This window comes from Haemorhous mexicanus, chromosome 1, assembly GCF_027477595.1.
Source record: "Haemorhous mexicanus isolate bHaeMex1 chromosome 1, bHaeMex1.pri, whole genome shotgun sequence".
NCBI classification, from domain to species: Eukaryota; Metazoa; Chordata; class Aves; order Passeriformes; family Fringillidae; genus Haemorhous; species Haemorhous mexicanus.
In genome coordinates this window covers 149,628,992-149,651,931 of record NC_082341.1, presented here as the reverse complement: position 1 = coordinate 149,651,931, position 22,940 = coordinate 149,628,992, and the positions used below count along the sequence as shown (strand labels likewise).

Sequence of the window (22,940 nt, the reverse complement as noted above, 5' to 3'; positions counted from 1 at the left end):
GATGTTCAGCGTGGAGAAAAGGAGGCTCAGAGAGAACCTTATCCCTCTCCACAACTGCCTGGAAGGAGGCTGCAGCCAGGTGGGGGTCGGTCTCTTGTCCCAAGTAACAAGAGACAGGACAAGAGGAAACGGCCCCCAGTTGTGCCTGGGGAGGTTTAGATTGGATATTAGGAACAATTTCTTCCATTGAAGGGTTGTCAAGCACTGGACCAGGCTGTCCAGGAAGGGTCCAGGGAATCACCACCCTAGAGGTTTGTAAAAAATGTGTAGATGTGGCACTTGGGGATGTGGTTTAGTGGTGGACTTGGCAGTGCTGGGTTAATGGTTGGACTCAATGATCTTAGAGGTCTTTCCCACGTGTAGTAATTCTGAGTTTCTTTATATAATTTTTCTTTTAGGAGATGAAATGTTATTCTGCTAAAAAAAGATTGACAAAGAAACAGGAATACATTTAGAGAGTTGTCCTTAATAAAACTTGTGCCAAAAGTAAATATAATAGAAGGATATTGGTGAAATCTATTGGCAAGATAGAAGGATATTGGTAAAATTGAAATTAAAACTTTCTAGAGTTAGTAAATTTCTTAATAAAATGAATTAAATATCTTATAAAATTGTAATGGTAGAAGACTAACAGAGAAGTGTTAAAGTGCAATCAATTTTTTCACAACAATGATATTTACTCAATTGATACTCTTCTAATCAAAATTTATTTAACACTCACTTAAAGATGCTTTCATGGAAACATTTGCCACAGTAAAATGAAGTGAAAGTAAAACTTCAGTGCTCTGGAGTAAACTTGGGTCAAGTTTGCTTCTTTGCACTCTATTTGAAACCAGCATTTCCTTCTCTCTTGCACGTCAGCATCTGGTGAGAGAGGGGCACAGCTGGATTTGTGTTTTCCACCCAGGTAAATCAGGCAGTTTTGTGAGGTGCTTTAGGTGCTACAGTGCTCCAGGTGCCACTGCTCATCTTTTAGGACAGAGATGGTTCATAGCCCAGCCAGGCTGGAGGGCAGCCAGACCTGAGGACACTGCCACACCAGGACAGAGCAGGTGGGAGGGGACACTTGTTCATGTCACTGGCTGAGGTCACAGGAACGTGTGGCTGCAGGTCTTGAAGTCACTTACACATATTGCAATTTCTGTAGAGAAATGTGTGCTTTTAACCAAGTCTAAAGGCCTAAGGAAAAGCCAGAAGGAAGAAATAGTGCATTGCTTTCACTCTGTGCTCTCAGCCCACAGAGAGATGGAGCTCCAACAGCCAGACTTCATTTTCTCCCTCCCTACCAGAACATCAGACCAGACTGTGTCTTACAGATAAACCACAGGCAATTCCTTGAATTTCTGTTTATTTAAATTGCATTAGCAGGGCCTTACCCCGTGCAACCTTCAGCAAATGGATGCATTTACTAGATAATTTATATGAATTGTGTCTATACTGTGTTACTAAGAGACACTAAAAATGTCTTTTTTTCCTGTTCTGGATTTTGGGATGCTGGTCATGAACACAGTGCTGCCACACAAAGGGATGCTGGAAAAAGGAGGCATGTAAAGACTATACTCCTGAGAAAGCTTGCCCAGAGGGATGTTCTGAGTGAGAACACAGCATTGTCCCCATGAGTCAAAGTTGGGGCTGAACAAAAGCCCCCTCCCAGGTCACCTGAGCATTGCTCAGCAGCTGAGGAAAGTTAAAATTACAGAGTCCCAGGGTAAAACACAGCATGAGGCAAAACCTGCTGAAAGTCTAATTATCCTCACAGGCAACATCAAACGGCTGGAACTGATCCCAGCACACACATTTTCCTGGCTATACCTGGTTTTGTCAGCTGTTACAGAGAGGACTTTCATCCCAGCCTCCTTGATGTGCTATTAAGCAACTGGTAATTAAGTCAGTAAAATTAAGTCTTGTCAAAGAAAAGGTGCTTCCATATTCCTCCAGCTGCAGCATCCAGTCACAAGTCTCAAAAATGTTCCTTTTTTCACAGCAGTAAATTCCATATAGAATTAAATAATACTAGATGCAGTGACACCCCACCACATAATGGATTTTTGTGAAAAGGAGAGTGAATGAAAACAAGGAAAAATTGTGCATGCATGTGCACAGACGTGTGGGCATCTCATAGACCAGCTCCAGCTCTGTTAAATGTGGCTGCAGTTGCCTTGCAGCATCTGAAGTTCTTGGTAAAGGCAGGATTGTTAGACAGACAGAGACACAGCTCGACCACACACATAAAACAGTTGCTAAAGCACTTTTTGTTTCATAAGCTGACTGTGAACCCACTTAGAGTTCCTTTATTAATTGCTACCACATTTTGAGTGGTTTCACAAGTTGAAACATTTGGTGGATTGTGATAAAATTACTGAATTTATGGTTGGCTTTTAACCATTGCTGCAACTAAACTCACTGATTTCAGAGGAATTATTTCCAGCCCACTGGAGTAAATGGTGGCAGAATTTTGCTGACTGTTTCCAGCAGTGAAATCCCTTGGTCACTACTGAACATCACTCAGCAGCACTGAAATTGCCTTGTGCCATTGCTCTGACCAGACCTCTTTTCCTTCCTCATCACCTCACCAGGACTCCAGGCAATTTTTCCTGTTGTAACTCACATTTTATTCCTTTTGTGATTCCACACTTAAGATACTCTTCAGGTGCCTTCTCTGCCCTCTTGACAATGTCCCTTGTTTGACCTGAAGGATGGCAAAAGCTTTACCAGAGGGGCTCACCCCTGCCTACTTCTCACCATCAAAGGTGGCATGGGTCTAACTGCAGTAAGCAGAGCTGTTCCTTTAAAAGGGAAAAAAAATCCTCCACAATTCAATTCTACTGCCAAAAGGAGCTTCCAATCCCCACCTGACCTGCCACAGAGCCTTTCCATGCAGGATTCAACAGGCACTTTGTGTGCTTACGATTGTGTTACCTCTGGTTAGTCCTTCAGGGATTAGGATAACAACTTTCACAGGATTTTAAGGAAAGATTATCAAGCCTGTCTACTCAAAGTTTTTCACAAAGTGTTTATTAACAACTGGCAAGAACTTCCAGTGTTATATAGGCTCTGAAGATAATAATTTTTGTCATGAGAAATCAGGTAAGTTGATATTCACTATTCCAGATATTGGTGGTTTTGCTTGTACTTGGAGGAAACCATTTCAGCTGTGCTATTAATGCTCAGTGGAAATGTAGCAAAATAAATTATTTTTTTAATTAAATGTATATTTATTGCATTATATTGCATTCTCACACAAATAAATCTGCTTAAGTAATTGTATCAATGTAATGAAGCTTGCAGTTGTAACACGGGCATATTTTCACATTAACTTGAAATATTTCTTTAGACTTGGTGGATGATGGTGTGCTTAAAATGAGACATGACCTTTAGATGTTGCAACTGAATGAAGGTAAGAAAATCTGTACTCAAGGACCTTCCTCTTTTATTCCTTTGTTCTCTTGATTTCTGTTCTGCTCTGTTAGGCGTGAAGACGTGAGGAAACTGCTTGGTATTGGAGTGCAGTACGTTGGTACAGGAAAAATGAAAACTATTCAAACTTCATGGTTACCTGCCACATTAAAAGGAGTTCTGCTGAAGCATAGCTAATGAACACATTGGTCTAAGATTGTTGTTAACCCAGAGTAACAGAGAGGGATTTAATAAGAGGTCTTCATGAGGGTATAAAAGTAATTTGAACTGGATTAAAATCTCCAATTCAGCAGTCCAGGGAACTCTGGATCAACAGTTCTAAATAAAATAGATTTTCCTAATATCATTCAGCTTAAAATAAACAAAGGAGGATTGTTATATCCAGCAGAGGTGAAGGAAAATTTGTAACCAAAGGCTTGATCCTCAGTCTTTATCAGACAAATGTTTGGAAGGAAAACCTTCCCTGAGTCAGTTTATGGGATTTGTCTGCCTGACTGGGGCTGTGAGGCACCTGTGCCTCCAGTGCCTGTGAATCTCAGTATAGTCTGGAATGGAAATGCTGATTTTGGTCGGGAGGACAATGAGGGTTTCATATTTGCAACCTGGACATGTATTTCAGTCATCGAAGTGGAGTCACTTCAAGAGAGATACAGGTGCAAAGTCATAAAGGCTTGTCCCTGATAAATAAAAATTGGATATTGAATAACCAGAGTAAGGTGAATGTGACGTGTATTACAAGAGTTAATATTCCTGATAGCCACATTGCTGAGAGATAAGCTATTTCAGGCAACAGTTCTAGGAATAGCTGTCACACATGGTTTTGAAATTTGGTTGGATAGCATAAATTTCAGAGAGTTAATGCTGGAAAAAGATTTTGGGAAGCAACTAAAAGCTAATGCTTCAAATTTAAATCAAGTCTCTACCAAATAAGGAGCAAGGGTAGTCCATTTTGGAGTGATATCCCTAGTAATAAAATTTATCTGCAATTTGTTTTAAGCATTTTGTGCTGGTCAGAGAACACACCCGTGCTAAAAATGGCATTCAGGCAAAACAAGCACTCTCATGAATGGAGAATTGTCCATAATTTTGTAGCAAAAATACTCAATATTTCTTTGCTAGAAGTAGAAAAGGATTTGTCTTACTGTGATCCATACTTCCAGGTTATGTTTGCCTGTTGTCCCTACCATTAGATGTCTTTCTTGGCTGAGTCTCTAGTGTGATATGGCCAGGTTAATGCCTTCTCTAAATTCCTGCTGGAAATCAGCACTGTGTGTGCAGAAAATTGTGTGTGTTGATTGGCATAGAGGAGCAGCTCAGTGGGGGGACAGCAGGGAGCTGAGAATTCAGGTGAGCAAGAAAGCTTCACCCAGTGTGTGGGGAATGCTTCCAAGCACAATTTGTCTTGCTCTATTTTGGTTGTATTTTTAGAGCTTTGCTCTCTCTCCTAAAATAGATGATCCCTTCATGTGTCAATCCTCTTGCCTCTTCTCTGTCTTTTAGGAATATGGTCTCTCTAGACCCTGCTCTTACTTGCTACACCAAGTCCTCTGTCAAATGATTTTCCCCTGTTCTGCTGCCATGAACAACTCTGGCCAGTTTAAATAAATCAGCACTAAGTTAGATCTCTGATTACCTGCTATCTACCCTTTTACTTATGAACCTTTGTAAAACAGTTGTGCTTTCACATCAGTCTGTGAAATGCTCTTACCAAGGATTTCAGTGCCAGTGTGATTCACTGCTGGTCCAGGAGAGCCCGTATTCCTCTAAGCAGGTCCTGGAAATCAAGTTTCCTCATGGTGGATGAACACTGGCCTTGATCTGTAGGACAGACTGAAAATGGGGCAGGACATGCCCTCTTCTCCCACCTCCTAGCTCTGGGTCTTTCAGCTGCCATGCAGCCAAAATCCTTGTGAAGGGCAGAGGTGTGGGGTCATTCACCAGTCAGGGCTGCAGAGACCCTCAGGCTGGCCAGCCTTACCACAGCTCAGTGGCAGCACTTCTGTTGTCTGTGTTTCCTGCTGATGTCCCTTGGGCTGGTGTGCTCAGGGACAGCACTGGCTCTGCAGCCTGGTCACTCCTGTGTGCACGGAACAGGTCATGGGGGTCCTGCTCACAGGGGCTGTGGCCCATAAACACTGAACCATCATCACAAAGAGCAACTCATCCTGATGCAGATTTTGCAGAGCTAAGTGACACTTCTCTGAGTGCAATCAAAATTCATACAGTTCTATTATAAGCAGCAAATCACCCCACTTCTCACCTTAAATAAAGACACAATCCAATAGTTCCCCTTTAAGGGGAGACTTGATTATCTAGATGGACCAGCCACCACAGACTCCTGCTCCAAATCACATGCAGTTACAAACCTCCCTTTACATGATCACCCAACTCTCCACCTCCCAAAGCCTGCTCTCCCCAGCAGCCACCTCCCTGCTGCTTTGCAAAGCACCATTTCCTCATACTCAGCTCCACAGAGGAGCATCTCTCACTAACTCCTCTCTAGTTCATTGAGCTGAACCAAAGACAACAAAAATTTATCAGAATCCAGAGATGTGGGGTGGTTTTATACCTCTCTTCATGCAGACTACACCTCCACTGCTTCCATCACATCAGCTTGTGAGCAGGCTTGAACTAACACACTGCTCTCCCTTAATTACAGAGTCCACAAATCTATAAAAGAAAAGCTGTTACAAGTCCCAGGAAACTTCTAACACCAGAGAGTGGAAGCAGGGATAGCCTTGCCAGGGAGTCAGGCCCTGGGATTTTCATGACAGCAACATTTTCATGGTCTGTAGTCTAGCAGCTTGCCAGATTCCAAATATTGTTGCAAGAAAAGCCAGGTTTAGATTTTTGGTGCTAGACTTGTCCATGGGATACTGGACTCTGTCCATGCATAATTCTTCCATTGAAAGGTGATGGAGTATGAAGTCTGGGAATGAGATTTGGCCAACACTTTCTGCCTCAGTTCTTTTCTTCTGCACGTGCTGTGCAGAAACTGCGGATGACTCCAGGCTTGGGTCTGAGTAAAAAGGATTGTGCAGATGGGCTGAATAGGTAGGATGAACTGCTTGAAAGCTCTCAGAACCTTGCTTGAATTAGCAGAGCTGGCACTTACACACTTTTGACTCATCAGACCAGCAAACACAGACATTTCCAACAGAAATATTTAGTATTGTTCCATGATCCCAAGGAAGAGTCTCTTTAGAGCCACTAAATACAAATAAGCCATTTTTTGAATGTGTCAATTCTCTAGTGACTTCAAGATGAAAAATATTTTAAATATGATGATAATATTTTTCTAATCAAACAGTATTACCTTCAAGATAATGTTTTTCTTCATACTTGAAAGATTAGCTGCTCCAAGAGGATATTAAAAAATTTGTTGTTTTTTTTTTCTTTCTAGCTTTCATATCATCCCTCATTTTCTGACAACTACAGTTATTTGACATGTTCTGATATTGCAAACACAGGGGAAGCATGAAAAGAAACCTTTTTTTTTTTTTCCCCTCCCTAACCCTCTAATTAAATCTTTGAAACCTGGAAAGCAGTTAATGGTCTGAAAGGCAGAACACCTTAATCCTCACCAAGCAGGTAGGCAAGGCAGCACAGGACACAGCCTGGTGATAGTAACTACAGAAATACAAAACCAGGGATGATCAGAAAAGAAACATTTCTATGGAAGAGAACATCAGTTGACATTTCTGGTCTGAAGTGAAACATAAGTAAATTTTGTCTTGTTTTAAAAGGAATGGCTTTAGGCATGGATATGTCAGGTGCCTTTTAGGCACAGCTCATCCTGCCAGAGAAGAGGGTTGTGCTGACAATCTTACCAGTCCCCCAGAAAAGCCAGTTAGGTAGGACTCAAAAATCAAGAGGCATGTGCAAAGAGCACCCAGAGGCACAGAGGAAATACTGATTGTGAGATTCTGCTCCTTTGCCATTTCCAACCCAATCTTTCTCTGCATCACAGAAATCAAATATTTCTCCTGTGGTCAAATCATTCTGGGACAAGGGCTGGACAAAATTGCTCAATGCTAAATATTTTACCACCACCAAAAGATCATTTCTCTCTCCTAGACCAGCCAAACCTGCTGGAAGTCAGCATCCATAATGCAGGGGCTCTGCTGGCATGTGGTAGCGAAGATGAGCCTGGGGTTTCTGTGTCTCTTTCTGGTTTTCAGCACAGGTAAGGACAATGGTCTGGTGCTCCCCAGGGAATGCCCATGTGCCTCCTTCCCAGCTGCTCCCACAGCCCCATTCCCACATCTGTGGCAGGCTTGGTTCTTTCCCCCTGTGCGGGCAACACCGAAGGGCTGGAGCTCCAAGGCTGGTGTCCCTCAGCAGAGCAGACCAGGTGATGCCTGTTCCTGGATCCCATGCTGAGAATCTGGAAACAGAAAGGTTTATAAGGAAAGAGAGAGAAGCGTTATAGAAGAGCTCCTACCACCTAGATTGTCAATCCAGATTTAACTCTGACTAATTGAGGGTTGTTAATACAGCTGATTAACACTACATCACGATTTATAAGCCTTGGATTATACACTGCCTACTGGGTATTTCTTCATTATAAACACACATAAAGGGGAACTTGGATGGGCTGAGAAGCTGAAGCTTCATAGGAACATGGCAGATTAGCATGTTCTAGCACTGACTCCTTTGGAGAGCTTTTTGGATTACTCTTAGGAGGCACTCAGCTCTCCTCTGGTGGGATAGGAAACCTAAATCTCAAACATATCTCTTCAACTTGTCCTGCGATCTCTCACTTACTGCTGTGCACCTCAGCTGGTCATCAAGTGAGTCCCAGAAACCCAGTCCAATCTCCTGAGCCCAATTTCAGCCCATTCCTCCTGCAACACAGCTCTTGAGGACAGTCCTCAACTGCATGATTGCTCTGATTAACAAAGATGCACAGAGAAGGGAAGATTTGTTTGGATTTGGCCTTATTTTACTCTTTACCTTGCAGCAAATTCTTGGTGCAAACCTAATGAAGATCTCTACAAATATTTACTATTATATTTTTATTTTGATTATTGAGAGGCAAATTCAACAGGGAAAACTGTTTCTCAGTCTCTTTCTTCACTTTTCAGCTTCGTGCCAAAGAAAAGAAAATAAGAAAGAGAAGCAATTGGCAGTGCTGGCTACTGCAGGTAACAGGCAGCACATCAGGAGCCCCAGAGTCAGGGTGTTAATGGGAGTGGGAGGTGCTGTGCTGGGCATGGAGGTGGCAGCAGATGGGTCCTGCTCCTGCAGAGCCTGTGAGCCCCAGCCCACCCCTGCTGTAAGGCCACCCCACCCAGTCCAGTCCCTGGCAGGGTAAACAACTGTCCTTCCAAAAATCTACTCTTCTCTTTTTCCTTTCTCTCCTTCCCAGCTCTTCATTCCCTTTTGTTTTTCCTTTTCTCTCTTCTATGCTGTGGACAAGTGCTGCTTTCAGCCCTGGGGTGCAGCTTGGCTTCAAACTGGTTATAAATAGTACTGATGTCATTGGAAAATTGCATTTCTCCCCAAATTCAATTTCGCTCCCATCTCAGCTTTCTGTGCTTCTTTTTCTGTCCTGCTCTGTTCTTCCTCTCTCTGTCATGCTCACACACACCTTCCTCCCTCACACAGACACTGCACTGCCCTGCTTCTGCACGACTTTGTTGGAGGGAAGCAAAAAAAACCCTTGAAAAGACTTGGGAAAAACAAATAAGTAACAACAGAAATAAAACATGTAAAGATAAAAAGAATGATTTGGCTACAGCAAAATTTTCCTGTTGTAGCCAGCAGCATAGCCATCAAAGTAGCTGAAAAACAAAAATCTATATTTTCATACAGGGTTGGGGAAGGTGGAACATTTCCTAGGCACTTTCTCTGCCTTTTGTGACCTGCATGGTGAGATCTGCTGCCCTGTTGGCAGCAAACGCCCATTGCCCAGCAGGACAGGGCTGGCAGAACCCTGCAGCTGCTCAAGGGCACAGCTGGCAGGCCTGAAATTTGGCCCACCACTCCACTCTTGCTGTATCTTGCTCTTTCCTAGACTCATCTCCGTGGTAGAATTTTACTTTCCCATCAGTGTATTTTGGTATGCCCCAAATGTCCATAATGGGCTCCTTGTGGTTTTCCTGTTCTGGCAGATTTCTTGCACATCTGAGCAGTGGATGCACAGCTGTTCCCTTGTGCCTTCATGCACTCCTTTTCTTTCAGAGCTGCCTGCAAAGTCCCTGGACCTGGCTGCAATCAACCTGACAGAGCTGGTGAACGGGATGCTGAGCACTGCACTCAGAGGTAATGGGACACAGCTGGGCAGGTCACAGCTGCCAGCCCAGCAGAGCAGGAGAAAAGGCACTGCAAGTGCTGGCAGGAGAAGCTGTAAACATGTGCTGTCAGCCTCCAGAGTTGCTTCTAGGAGCATGTTACCTCTGTGCATTTATCATGCAGATGGCTGTCTACACCAGAGAACCTGGAAATTAGTGTGGGTTTATATATAGACACAATCTAATTACTTGTGGGACACCTTTCAAAAGCACTTTCTAATCCAGTGTACATTTCAATTAAAAGAAAAACAAAATAAAAAGGAAGAAGCAATACAAATGATCCTTCCTTCAGTGGAAATGAGGATGGACTGAGTGTGAGGCATTGGTATCATACTGGCCCCTTGGGAATCCTCTAGACACTAAATGAGCAGAGTTAAAACATGCTCTTCTCACTATTTATTCCCAACACTGATAGCGTGGACCTGTGTTTCTGCAGGCACCAAGAAACTCTTCTCTTTGCTGAGCATCACCTCTTACAGCTCGTTTGCCTTCCACAAAGTGTCAGTCACCATTTACAACAGTGAGTGTTGGCTTTGCTCAGCTCTGGAGCAGTTTCTCTCCCACAGCCTGTGCCACAACACACTGATTTTTTTTCTCTGTCTCTCCCTCCAGTCTCTAATGCAAAAAATATTGACCCTGGCAAGTTTCCTATGCACTACTGCTACTGTTTGAGTAATGTTACAAATGACTTGACAGGTGGGTACACAAAAGAGGTTGGCAATTGCTTGTGCTTAAGATGAATTATTTCCTTTGGAGCTGAAGGCTGTAGTCTGAATTCTGCAGACTTCATCCTTATGATTTCCACCCCCACACTGAGGCCAAAAGCCATAACTCACAACAAGTGGCTGCTCTAAGTCACGACCTCAGCCTCAGGTGGCTGCCAGGCAGTCTGGGATGGAGCCACCAGTCAAGTGACTGCTGTTGTTTGACTGGCAAAAGGCCTCCCTTTCCTCCTAGGAAAACAAACTGCAGCACAGGAGAGACAGCCAGCAATATGTGATACCTCACCTTGGCCACTTTTCCTCTCCTGAGAAAACCCAGAGGGGATGAGCAAGGGCTTCTCTGCACCAACAGAGAAACTTCCAGTAACCTCAATGAGCCCAAGAGAAGTGAAAAGCAAGCCCTAACATCTTCATAGAACTGTTGAATGAATTACAAAATACTCTTGGGCAAACCCTCCACCTGAAATCCTCCTTCACACCCCAATTTCACAGAATTTAACATTTCAGGATGCATCTGAGTGTTTGGATTCTTTAGATGGTTAGTGTAGGGCATCAAGAGCAGATCAGCAGCTACAGACCAGACTCTACACCCTCCATGCCACACGTGGCGACCCTGCACAAGCCACAGTGGCTTTCATGGCTTTCTCTGGACCCCACATCTCACAAGCCTTTATGGATAATTACCCAGTTTGCCTTGGAGAATAACAGGGAAACTTTAATCTTTGTGCTGCAATTCCAGAATTTCTTGGGGGTTGGAGCATTCTCCAAAGCAGTAAAAACTCAGGGCTCAGGTCCATCCCATAAGTGAGAACAGTGACCTGTTACTGCTAGGAAGTACCCCTAAAACACCACCAGGCATTTCTTGGGCTGACAGCTGAATCAACAGTATGTCTGAAACAGACCCCAGAGGAAAGAGTCCAGCTGGAAGGTCCTGCACAGCAGACAGGCAATTACAGCAGGGAAGGCCTGCAGGCTTCAGATCTCCTCTGCATTTAAACAGACTAAGTAGAGCATTACTTTAAAAAGTTCTCTTGAACAGATAAATTCCATTTAAGTTTGCTTTTATACACAGATGTCATTTTGGATATCATCTTTGAAATATACTTCTGAAATTATTCTTGTGGTTTCTTCAGTCTGCTCCAGCAAAATATTTTAACCTTTAAAATACCTTAAATTTTGTCATGTATGAGCATATATCTAAAATATCATCACATATAAGAGTGAATGTTTTGACTACATGATAGAATATGTGTTTTCAATAATAAACTTCTCTGTTTGTTGTCTAGATTTTACAGCTCTACTTGTTGATATCATTGGAAACTCCACCAGTTATCTCACAGAAATTTTCAAATCCACTTCTATTCTCTCAGGTTTGCATTTCCTTTGAACATTTATCATTGTCTTATCATTTACTCCTGGCATGAAAACAACCATAAAAATGTGGGTAAAAGCCTATTGCTCTTACTCAACAGCATTTTTCTTGCAACACATGGAACAAGATACATATACAATATGTACGTGTGCAAAATGGAGTTGTACATGTTTCTATGTTGTGTTGTTTGAATGTTTTATAATTAACTACTAAAGATTGGTGGGTTTGAGAATTATTGTTACATACTGATATTTTGAGCAATTCTGATTCACAGAGAATAAGTATGGGCTATTTTATCTGAAGATTTTTTCCATATAAAAATGCTTGTAATTTACAATTTTAATTAGATAGAAAGTTTTTCCCTGAAGATACTAACATTTGGATTTGATGCTGGTTTGAGATTTTTGTCAAAAAAACAGATCAGAAGGAACATACTTGGTCAGCTGCCACAGCCACATGCCATTTTCTGTTTGTGTTTTCAACTGTTTAGGATAATTCCATGTAAGGAAAACTGGTACCAATGATCTCTTTTATGTTTTTTGCTTTTCAGTGCGTCAGAGCAATGACTCTGATTGTATCTACATCTGTGTGATGGCTGGGCAGACAGGTAAAAGTTCAAATCATTCCGCCCAAAAATATTGCCCTAGTTTTCCTCAGTGATCATTTATACTGGAAACAAGCCTTTCTTGATATTTGTAAGCATTTCTATTTGCAGGGAAAAATCTGTCTGATTTTTTGGAAATACTAGATAAGTCTCCTGTTCTTAATTACACATTTTCCAGTAACACATCATCTGACTTGGGTGAGTACATCCTGGGGAATAAAAGGGAACAGGAGCCAGAGTGAAAATCATGTCCAGATTGCTCTTGCAATGAGCACTCCATCCTCACTTCCACTACTAGAAATGTTATTTTATTTTTTATTATTGCTTATATAGTTGCATACTATGATGTATTTAATTATAGTTATTTTATATTGTTGAAAATTTATTACAATAATTATATCATAAATGTAAGTAAATTTTTCAAATCTTTACATGATTTGTTACAAGGTCTTCTGGTGGAGGAACAAACAAAACCTGCTGGGATGAGAGCTTTTAGAGAATTCAGCATTGGGCTGGGGAGGGTCTCTAGTGCTCTTAAATCTCACTGGGTGCCTCCCATAGCTCTCAGCACAAATGACCTCCTACTTTTTCATGAGTTACATTTAGAGTGGAGGTGAATACATTCAGTCATTGCCCTGTGTGACTCCTCCACCCAAAACTGCTTTGCCAGTTTGAGCTGCACTTCAGGTGCTCACCTTTCACTGTTGCCCATCACTATCTTCCATTTTCAAAGACAGATTAATGCAGGCAGACTGAAATCAGTGGAAAGTTGTGTGTGCTGAAAGCTTTGGGGTGGTTCTCCTTTAAAAACCAAACAAAAAAAAAGATGACACTTGGCCAAAACCCCTTTTAATTAGTAACAACAGCTGCTACTATGCTAGCAGAATCTGATTTCTTTCCTTTTTCTCACACAATATGCAGTGGATAGTGAGTGCTCTAACCTTGTCTTCTCATACCTCCAAGACCTAGATTCGATTTTCTCAAGTTTTGTGAAGTTGCAGGACGACTCAAACAAGACACTGGATTCATCAGCAGAATATGTGTGGACATTTAAATGTGAGCAAATATTATCAGCTTGTGTTCCCTTTCATTAATGTCTTGACAAGTGATCATGTATGTTTGCTGCACAGTTAACTGTGATGTTAACTCCCAATAAAGGGTAGCATAAAATGTCTCTGAATCAGCAAATGATGCCAGAAATGCATTGAAGAGCTGGAGGATGGAGAAATTCATGTGAAAAGTCATTTTACCAGAAAAAAAAGGTTTTCTAAAGAGGCAGGGAAGAAAAGAAAAACTGGTTGTTAGTTTCAAACCAAAAAATAAGATTATTTAAACTATTTCCTCTTATTTTCTATGGTGGTTTTTTTTTCCTGTATTATTCTCTATTTCTTTATATGACATTCAGTTGTACTTGATCATTTCATAAACTTTAGTACATTTAACTTTGCTACAGGGCTACAAGATAGAAAAGTGCTGCTCTGCCCCATTTTGAGAGCCAAAAAGCAAGGCTTTGCACCTGCTGGCTTGTAGTAGAAATTCATAGAAATTCTGACCTTGACTTCACACCTCCTTGTCATTGCAGCTGCATCTCTCTCCTACAAAATCCCTGCATTTCCTGCAGGCAGTCTGCTGTCCTTTATATATTTTTTTAATTTCCTAAAGCACATGCCCACCTTTGTTATCTCACATAGCCATGAGTGTCTCTTCTCAAACTGCAGCATCTGCCCTCCAGTACCTGCCTGCTCACCTTGCAGACAGACAAGACCTTTCTCTCTTTCTACTGTAGTGAAGCAGTACAGGAAATTAAGCACAGATTATGTCAAGGAAGAACCAAAACCCTGCAGGAACATTTCAGTTTCTTTCTTTGTTTATGAAAGCTCACACATTAAAGTGTTCTCAGTTAAAATTTCAAACGTTATTGGAGCTCCCTGTGTTTCCATATTTAAAATGAAATGGAGAAGTGCCCGCTCAAGTGCCAGAGAAGCACTCAAGGGGTAGATGGCATTTTCTGGGTGTATTTTAGGTATTATTCTCCCCCAGTGTGCTGCAGTTGCTGGTGCCCTTTCTCTGCCTCTCTTGCTTCTCCAGCTACCAGGATCCCTGTGGCCCAGAAAGGAGGGGGGATCCCCACCACGAAGTTCCCGCTGTGGCCAAGGACGGCTGGAGCCAAGGGCTCGTGGTTTCCATCACCCCACGTGGATGCTCCCAGGCCCCAGGGCATGGCCAGACCCCCCCTGAGCCCTGGGGGGAGCTTGGCCCCATCAGCAGCCCTGCAGCCCAGCCCCAGTGAGTATGGCCAGGAGCCCTGGAACCTGCCCTAGCCCACTGCTGTGGGCTTTGGCCAAGTGTCTCTGAGTGGAGGCTGGAGAGCCCTTCAGGGACACCCCCTCTGGGTTGCCAGTGAGTTGATTGTTGTAGAAATGCCAAAATCAGCTATAGGCTCCATCCTGTAGTTTCTTACCTTTAGGGGAAAACTTGATCTTCCTTCCCACAAACATCTCTGCCACTTGGATCTTCCCTCACATTTAGCTCCAAATTTGGTGAGCAGACCTGTGAAAAAGAAATATAGAAATGCTTCTTTTGCCTTCTTGATTCCTCTTTGAAACCCTGCCCTTCTCCCTAGTCCACAGCTATTGAAGTCCTAGTCAAGGACAGTTTTTGTCCTTCCTATTTCATCCTGGCATTTTTTTATGTCACTGCAGTACTGGGTGAGGGACTCTGGCTGTTGAGCTGTCTCATACCCAGCAATTCTTCTCATCAGACAGATGAATAATCAATAAAAGGAAGGGTGTGTCTCTCTGTTCCCACAGCTGACACGTCCATGTTTTGGGTGCAGACAGAAGCCAGCAAACTGATGCAAACAGAGCCAGGTAAGACTGATATGGGATAGCAACAAAGTGTGTCAGTTGGCACATTTATGAAATAGAAAGTAATATATAGAAATAGATGGCTGATGATGTGTTTATACATCACTGTCGATGTGAATGGTACTAATGAACTATGAGTTCAGGGTTGGTTTTTTTTATCTTTCCTGCTGCTCCTTCAATCATCCTGCCCTTTTGTTTTAAGGTGCCAAAGCAAGTTCTATTCTTTTCCATCCCCTCAGATTTGCCTTCCACAGTACTGTCTCTGCCACCTTCCTACAGACCTGGTGTGACACTGAAACTTTACTCAGCCACCAGTAAGTAAATGCACCTCATGCACAGAAATAGCAGTGTGTTTGCAAGTCATGCAAGATAGAAACATTCCCATGCAGAAAAAAACATCCATGTTAATTACCTTGTGATAGTTTATGTGTGTAAACCACCCCAAATGTCCAAGGGACTGCTTTTCCCATTTGCTTGTGAATTGTACACAGCTGCAAATTCAAAACATAGATTATATTGTGGTGATAGAATTAACATATGTACTCTGTGTGGCAATTTTAGCATTGATTGGTTATCAGAGAATTCATTCTTAAAAGTCACTCCAAAAGAAAATTTCACACTTTAAATCCCATCATAATTAAAATGATGAAACCAGCTCATGCCACATGAAAGTCCCAGAATTTTTCTGAATTTACAATACTGCAAACTACTTCCTCAGCTAAAGCAGGATCATCATCAACTAGATTTTCATGGAAGCTCAGTTCTCATCTCCTTGTGTTTCTGTGACAGCATGGATGCTGGGTAGTGCAAAGATAACATATCAGCCTGAACTCCAGGGCTCTTCAATATCCTTTAGGCTTGATATTTTAGATAAAACCAGAAGAGTCTAAGGAACTAAAATGCTGGGCAAATGACTTTTGTTTTCATGGTTTTCATCTTTTTAGCTCTTATAATGCAATTTAATTCTGAAAACAGATGTCATTTTCTCTCATCTTACTTCTGTTTAAAGAGCTCCAAATACCAGAATCCTCCTCTTTGTGCCACATCATTGACTCTGGAGAAGCTAGGATGCTTTGAAAAGGGTGGGAAACTGGATTTCAGTGAGATGGGTGAATTGGAGTCACCAAATTGCTCTCTGTGAGGAGCCATGGAGGCACAGGCTGCCTGCCTGGTTCTAGCAATCACACATTTGGGGGAATCCACCCAGCAGTGGGATCCCTAAGTGAGAAAGGGCATCCACATTGTTCCGAGGGGTGACTCATGATTCCAATAATTCATTCCTTAAATCACAGAAGTGGGTGCCAACTAATAAAATATGTAAATGTGCACGTTACAGTGTGCAGGGAGGGTATATTTTGAGTCTGAATCATTCACAATAACTATAACATTGGCAGCAAAATTTAATCTCAGTGTCACAGGGATGTGATATTGAATTAATAAAAGAGCTGTCTGTTTATTGCAAAAGTTGGGCACTTCACTGCCCCTGACAATAATGTGGCAATCTGAAACACACAGGAGGAAATCTCTGCACAGGACCTGTGGTCCTTGCCTTTTCTGGTCTCTTGACCAATTCAATTTCTTAAGAAAGAGAATTTTTAGAAAAGAAAGTTCTGAAATAAATTCCTACTTTTACTCATCTTTATGAACTTATGTACTGAATGCAAAAAAATACATTTCATAGTAGAAATTTATTACAGAAGAGGTATAAAACATTACTATGAATGGGTGAAAATTTAAATTTCAATGATATGATTGAATATACTAGGCAATCAAAAAATTAAATAGAAAATTAATTGAAAAATTATTTCATCCTTAAACAAATACAGTATTATGCAAACAGTGGTAATTTAAAGTGATTGCCAAAAATAAAAACCAAATCGATTTCCTTAGCTTTCAGCATTTTTGTTTGACTTTTCTTTCCCACATAAATGGCTTCAAATTGAAATTGCCAATGTTCAATTTGCAGCTAGATAAAGCTGAATTTCTGCTGGCAAAATGCCTGAGTAAAGCATTTAATACCTGGTTAGCAGGATAGGAGGACCCACTTCTGTGGAGGCTGAAATTCATAGGAGGGTAGCCTTCAGCAAGTTTTAATTATTTATCAACTTTATTATTTCTCATCAATTTAAACATTACTTTTCAGGGACAACTTATATTAAAACCTCATTGTCCCATGCTCTGATATTTGTTATTAACATGAAGTGTGTTCACTTAAGCAAGGAATCATTAATTTCTAATTTACTCCATGTAGGAGAATATCAAGGTGTGTCAAATGCTATTAAGTGGACAAAGCCTAATGACATTGGGGGGAAGAGAAATGGCTCTCCCTCTTGCCCATCTCTGGCTAGTTTCACCTGGTGTTTGTGTAGTGCCTTTGGCACAGCTGGTTTTCAGAGCAGCCTGTGAGTTTGGGAGCTGCCAGTGTCTGTGCCCTACTCCTCACATACTCCTGCTATCTTGGTCAAGCACTGCCAGGAGAGAAATAGTTTCATAGCAATGAAAGTAGTTTCTCTTTCAGGTTGGTAGAGACTTGATTTTCCTCCTGCCCAAGAATGCCATTTTATATTAAATTTCTTGTCAGCACTAGATGACTCAAGCTTATTTCAACAGAACTTCATTAGTCCAAATTTAACCTTCATAACCTCTGCTATCACATAACATAGCATTGCCCAGAGCTATAAAGTGTGTGAGACATGTGAACCTGGAAATGCAATTACACTGTCTAAGGGGATTATACTCAGCAGGTAAGGTAGTTTATCCACACATGGCCAAAGCCTGCTGCTACTTACACAAAAATAAAAAAAAATAGTTGACAATCACACTGTGGCTGCCCTCACTTTTCTTTCTTCCTTTCTTCCTTTCTTTCTTTCTTTCTTTCTTTCTTTCTTTCTTTCTTTCTTTCTTTCTTTCCTTCTTTCCTTCTTTCCTTCTTTCCTTCCTTCCTTCCTTCCTTCCTTCCTTCCTTCCGCCACTTCCTTCCGCCACTTCCTTCCTTCCTTCCTTCCTTCCTTCCTTCCTTCCTTCCTTCCTTCCTTCCTTCCTTCCTTCCTTCCTTCCTTCCTTCCTTCCTTCCTTCCTTCCTTCCTTCCTTCCTTCCTTCCTTCCTTCCTTCCTTCCTTCCTTCCTTCCTTCCTTCCTTCCTTCCTTCCTTCCTTCCTTCCTTCCTTCCTTCCTTCCTTCCTTCCTTCCTTCCTCCCTCCCTTCCTCCCTCCCTTCCTCCCTCCCTTCCTCCCTCCCTTCCTCCCTCCCTCCCCAGAATGGCATTTTCAGGGATATCCCTTATTTGTTGGAGTAGGGAAGCCGTTGCTTTGGAGATCATAGCCCAGACAAGGCAGAGGAAGAAATGTGGTGGTACAAGCCTTTGGGCAAGCTCAGAGCTGTGTTTTGTCCCCAGGGTGCCCCCAGGCGATGCTCAGAGAGCCCCGTGTGACCTCCCCTCCTGTCACCCTCGTGGTGCAGAAGATCAATCCCTGTGTGATGGAGCTCTGCAGGTTCTTTCAGCTGTGCCTCTGTGTTGGTCAGAGAAGATATTCCAGAAAGGAAGCCATGAGGTAAAATCTGGCACTGTTTTTTCCTTCTTTGTCTGCTTAAAATACTCCTCTGGGCTTTTTATTCCCAAATGACAATTTTTAAACTCCAATGATTATTTTGGAGGGTCTGTGGCCACTAGCTGAGCCCCAAACGTGTCCCAGTGCACTGATCAGTACCTGATCTGGCTTCAGTATTCCAGCTAAGGGAAAAAAGCCCAGCTGCATCTTTCCAAACATCTAATGACATCATTGAGGCTGGAATCTAGCTTTTTATTTCCATATTTAGGAATAGCAGCACAATATACTGTGCTTATCATGGAATCATAGATTGGTTTGAGTTAGAAGGGATCTAAAGACCATTTATTACAACTCTGCTGCCATGGTCAGGGACACCTTCCACTGGACCAGGTTGTTCCAAGCCCAATCCAACCTGACCTTGAACACTTCCAGGGATGGGGCATCCACAGCTTCTCTGTGCCACTGTCTCACCACCCTCACAGTAAAGAATTTCTGCCTAATATTTAATCTGAACCTGCCCTCTTTCAGCCTGAAGCCATTCCTCCTCATCTTATCACTCCATGCCCTTGTGCAAGGTCCCTCTCCTTATGAAAGATAACAAGCCTCTTATCCTTAACTGCATCTCCTATCTGTAACTCCATCTTCAGATACTGTGTTGAATACTATTCCTGGTTTGTGAAAAATGCAAGTTATGTCTGCGAAAGAGCCAAAAGAGTTGCTTACTCCCACAGTAAGTACATTTTCACTTTATATCTCTATATCTCTACATACCTAATTATGAAGATATAACAAAGATTTTTGCATATCCACAGAATATTTGCTGTCTTTCATCAGATAGCTATTTTATCTGATAATGATTTTTAAAGGATTAAACAAATTATTTTACCTTCATGCATGTTTTAATATTTTCTTGTAGAACCTCTTCTAACTAATATTTTCTTGTGTTTTTCCAGCATTAAAGCAAAAATGCCTTAAAAACATCTGTACATCAGTTTAGAGCACTGAGAAATTTTACTGCAAGTTGGAAGACTGGTGGCAGTTTTAGTTTTCTTTTTGATTTCTCAGTGTAAAAATCAGAAAGCAACATATTATTTGTAAATATTTGAAATCAGACCAGCTATTAACCCAATGTTAACCTAGAAATGTCTCCTCCTCCAAGTCATTGTAAAAATAATGTCTAAAAAACAGAGATATTTTATATAAGTGATGTAACTGCAATAAAAACATTGAAAGTCTTTAAAAAATCTTGTTTTAAAAAGGATATTTACATATCTGGCTGGCTAATAAATGCAAATAGTTTCTATTTATTTTATTGACATTTGAGACATAGTAATCAAAATTAACAAGTGCAAAGTAATTTAAAAGCAACCTGAAATACTGAAGACTAGCAGGACTCTCTGGTGTTAAACACATGCAGGTTATCTTCAAAATCAAAAACTTCCATTACTTTAGCAATTCCTGTTGTGCAGTACCAACCCAGGAAGGGACAGGATCTTTTGTACTTTGAGATGTATTTGTGTGAGCTCACCAGGATTCATAGAAACATGGAATTATAGAATGGGTTGGAAGGGACCTTAAAGATTATGTACTTCCAACCTCACCAGGTCAGGTTTCTCAGGGCCCCTTCCAACCCAGCTTTCATTTCCTTGATATGCAAGTCTGGTGAACTAAAAACCAGTTCTAAAAAAATGAAAGAATAGCCAAATCAATTGCATGTCCCATATTTTTCTATGCTGCAACAACATTATGCTACCATCTACCCAGAGTACATCATCAAGCCATTAATACTCTTTTCAAATAAGAAGTTTTTTGCACTATAGCTGCTGCACATCGATGTTTCACTGGACAAAGATGTTCAAAGGCAAAGCCAAGGAGGAAAGTGGCAATATAAGCAATGCTGACCCCAGGGAGAGGTGGGATGCAGTGGTTCTCTTCCAAAATACATTTCACTGTTGTGCTCAATAGTGTGAGAGAAGAACTTCTGTCATGTCAAGGAGCAGGATAGATTGGATGGTACCAATTTCAGCAGATATTGAAAGTTAAGCCAATGGAATAAACAGGAGGGTCGATACAGTGAGCATGTGCTGGGAATACGACGTGCTGCTGTCCAGAAGGACCTCAACAGGCCCAAGAAATGGGTCAATGAGAAATTACTGAAGTTCAAGAAGAGGTGCTGTAACATGGCCATGGCAGTGCCATGCTGTGGGAGGTCTCACCTTGTTGCAGCAGCCCTCAGTGTGTGCCCACTGCCTCTTGCCGTGTCACTGAGCACCGCTGGACAGAGAGGGGCTCTGTCCCCTTTGCACCCTCCCCTCGGGTGTTTGCTGGATGGATGAGATCCCCCCAAGACTCCTCTAGTGAAGAGTCCCAGCTCTCCTGTCCCCTCCTCAAGAGAGATGTTCTAGTCCCTTCATCATCTCTGTGCCCCTTCTCTGAACTGTCCCAAGTTTTTCCATGTCTGTCCTATACTGGGGAGCCCAGAACTGGACACAGCCCTGCAGGTGTGGCCTCAGCAGTGCAGAGCAGAGGGGCAGGACCCCCTCCTTCAGTCTGCAGGCAGCACTTTGCCCAGTGCAGGACATGCTGAGCCTTCTCTGCTGCAAGGGCACACCTCTCACTCCTGTTCAACCCTGTGTCCAGCAGGACCCCGGGTCCTTTCCTAGCAACCTGCTTCCCAGATAGGTGACCACCAGCACATATTGGTGCATGAGGCTGCACCTCTCCAGGTGCAGCACTTGGCACTTCTTGTTGAACTTCATGGAGTTCCTGTTCCTGAACTTCATGGAGGTCCTTCTGGATGGCAGTGTGACCCTCTGAAATCCCAGTCACTCATCCCAGTTCAGTGTCACCTGCCAGCCCTCTGAGGGTCCATTCTGCCCCATCATCCAGGTCATTCATTCATGGGGATGCTAAGCAGGGCTGGATCCAGCACTGGCTGCTGGAATGCACCACCTGGCACTGGCTTCCAAATAGACTTTGTGCCACTGGCCACCACCCTTGGGATGCCACCAGTCTGTTTCCAACCATCTCCCCAGGCACATCCAGCTCAGATATCAACAGCTTCTCCATGAAGATCTTACAGGTGACTATGAAAGCCTTCCTGAAAACCTTGTAGGTCACAGACTCAAAGGGCCTTTTGCTCATGTAAGTATTTTTACAATTCCCAGTTGTCAGACTTCTCACTTCTCCATGCTGCAGTTCAGTGGACAGTTTGTCTCTGTTTATGGACTCCTCAAAGGGTAGCTGTGCCTGGCCCTGGCAGAAAGCACACCTCCCTGATGAAATCAGCCTGCCCAAAGCTCACTGAACCAACCTTCTCCTGCATTTCACTCAGCCTTGGATCAGAGCCACCACGGATAGATTAAAGACTTCCCAGCCCTGAGGAATGCCAGTGTTTAAAGCTGTGTAAACTCTCACTCGTCTTTCATCACCAAACACTACCTCTTGCTAAGCCATTAAAGCCACATTCACATGCCCAAGAGATTTTGGGAGTGATTAATAACAATGGGATGACTGTTTTTTAATTACAGCCAAGAGTATTAGGGAAAGTTATTATGTGGTGAAGGCACCTGCAGAACAGACTCCTCAGTATAGATCCTTTACGTGGCTGGAGCCATATTACAGATACACCAGGCATAAAGGCTCCAAGGAATCTCATGGAAGAATTAATTAATAAATGTTGAAGTGGGTTTGATAAAGGAAGGGATCACATGGGTGAGGTCTATATCCAAGTGGGTATAAATAAGTTAGTACTGGCTTTGCTGATGTTCATTTGTCTTCCATCCAGCTGCTTTGGGATAATATCCCTCAAGGTAAGTTTTTCTGGATGTTCTCTATAATAAGGGAAGCAAGACGAAAACAATGTAGAATAAGCTATTTGTGACTTAAGAGTAATAGACAAAAAAATATAGGAAAGAGATTTGGGAAAACAGACTATAAATATTTAGAGCTGTTAGATTTATAATCTCACTTCCTGATAAAATATTACAAGATTTTCTAATAGAAATTAAATCCACATTTGAGTTCAGAAAAGCAGATAATAATAAGAAGGTACATATATGTGTGTTCATTTTTTTTGGCTCTAAAAAGCCCTATGCCTGACTTACTTGTTCTA

General features: G+C 42.2%; 1 protein-coding gene across 1 annotated transcript; it reads left to right on the top strand.

Annotated features, from left to right (window-relative positions):
* The first annotated feature begins 7,501 nt into the window (after positions 1–7,501).
* Positions 7,502–20,602, top strand: HHLA1 (HHLA1 neighbor of OC90). The gene is made up of 15 exons (XM_059867270.1): positions 7,502–7,603; positions 8,505–8,564; positions 9,604–9,684; positions 10,150–10,233; positions 10,326–10,409; positions 11,722–11,805; positions 12,358–12,414; positions 12,523–12,609; positions 13,375–13,467; positions 14,500–14,697; positions 15,222–15,281; positions 15,518–15,592; positions 18,673–18,829; positions 19,474–19,556; positions 19,780–20,602. Exons 1-15 carry the CDS (start codon positions 7,528–7,530, stop codon positions 19,821–19,823), a joined length of 1,323 nt encoding a protein of 440 aa, XP_059723253.1. The 5' UTR covers positions 7,502–7,527; the 3' UTR covers positions 19,824–20,602.
* Positions 20,603–22,940: the final 2,338 nt, after the last annotated feature.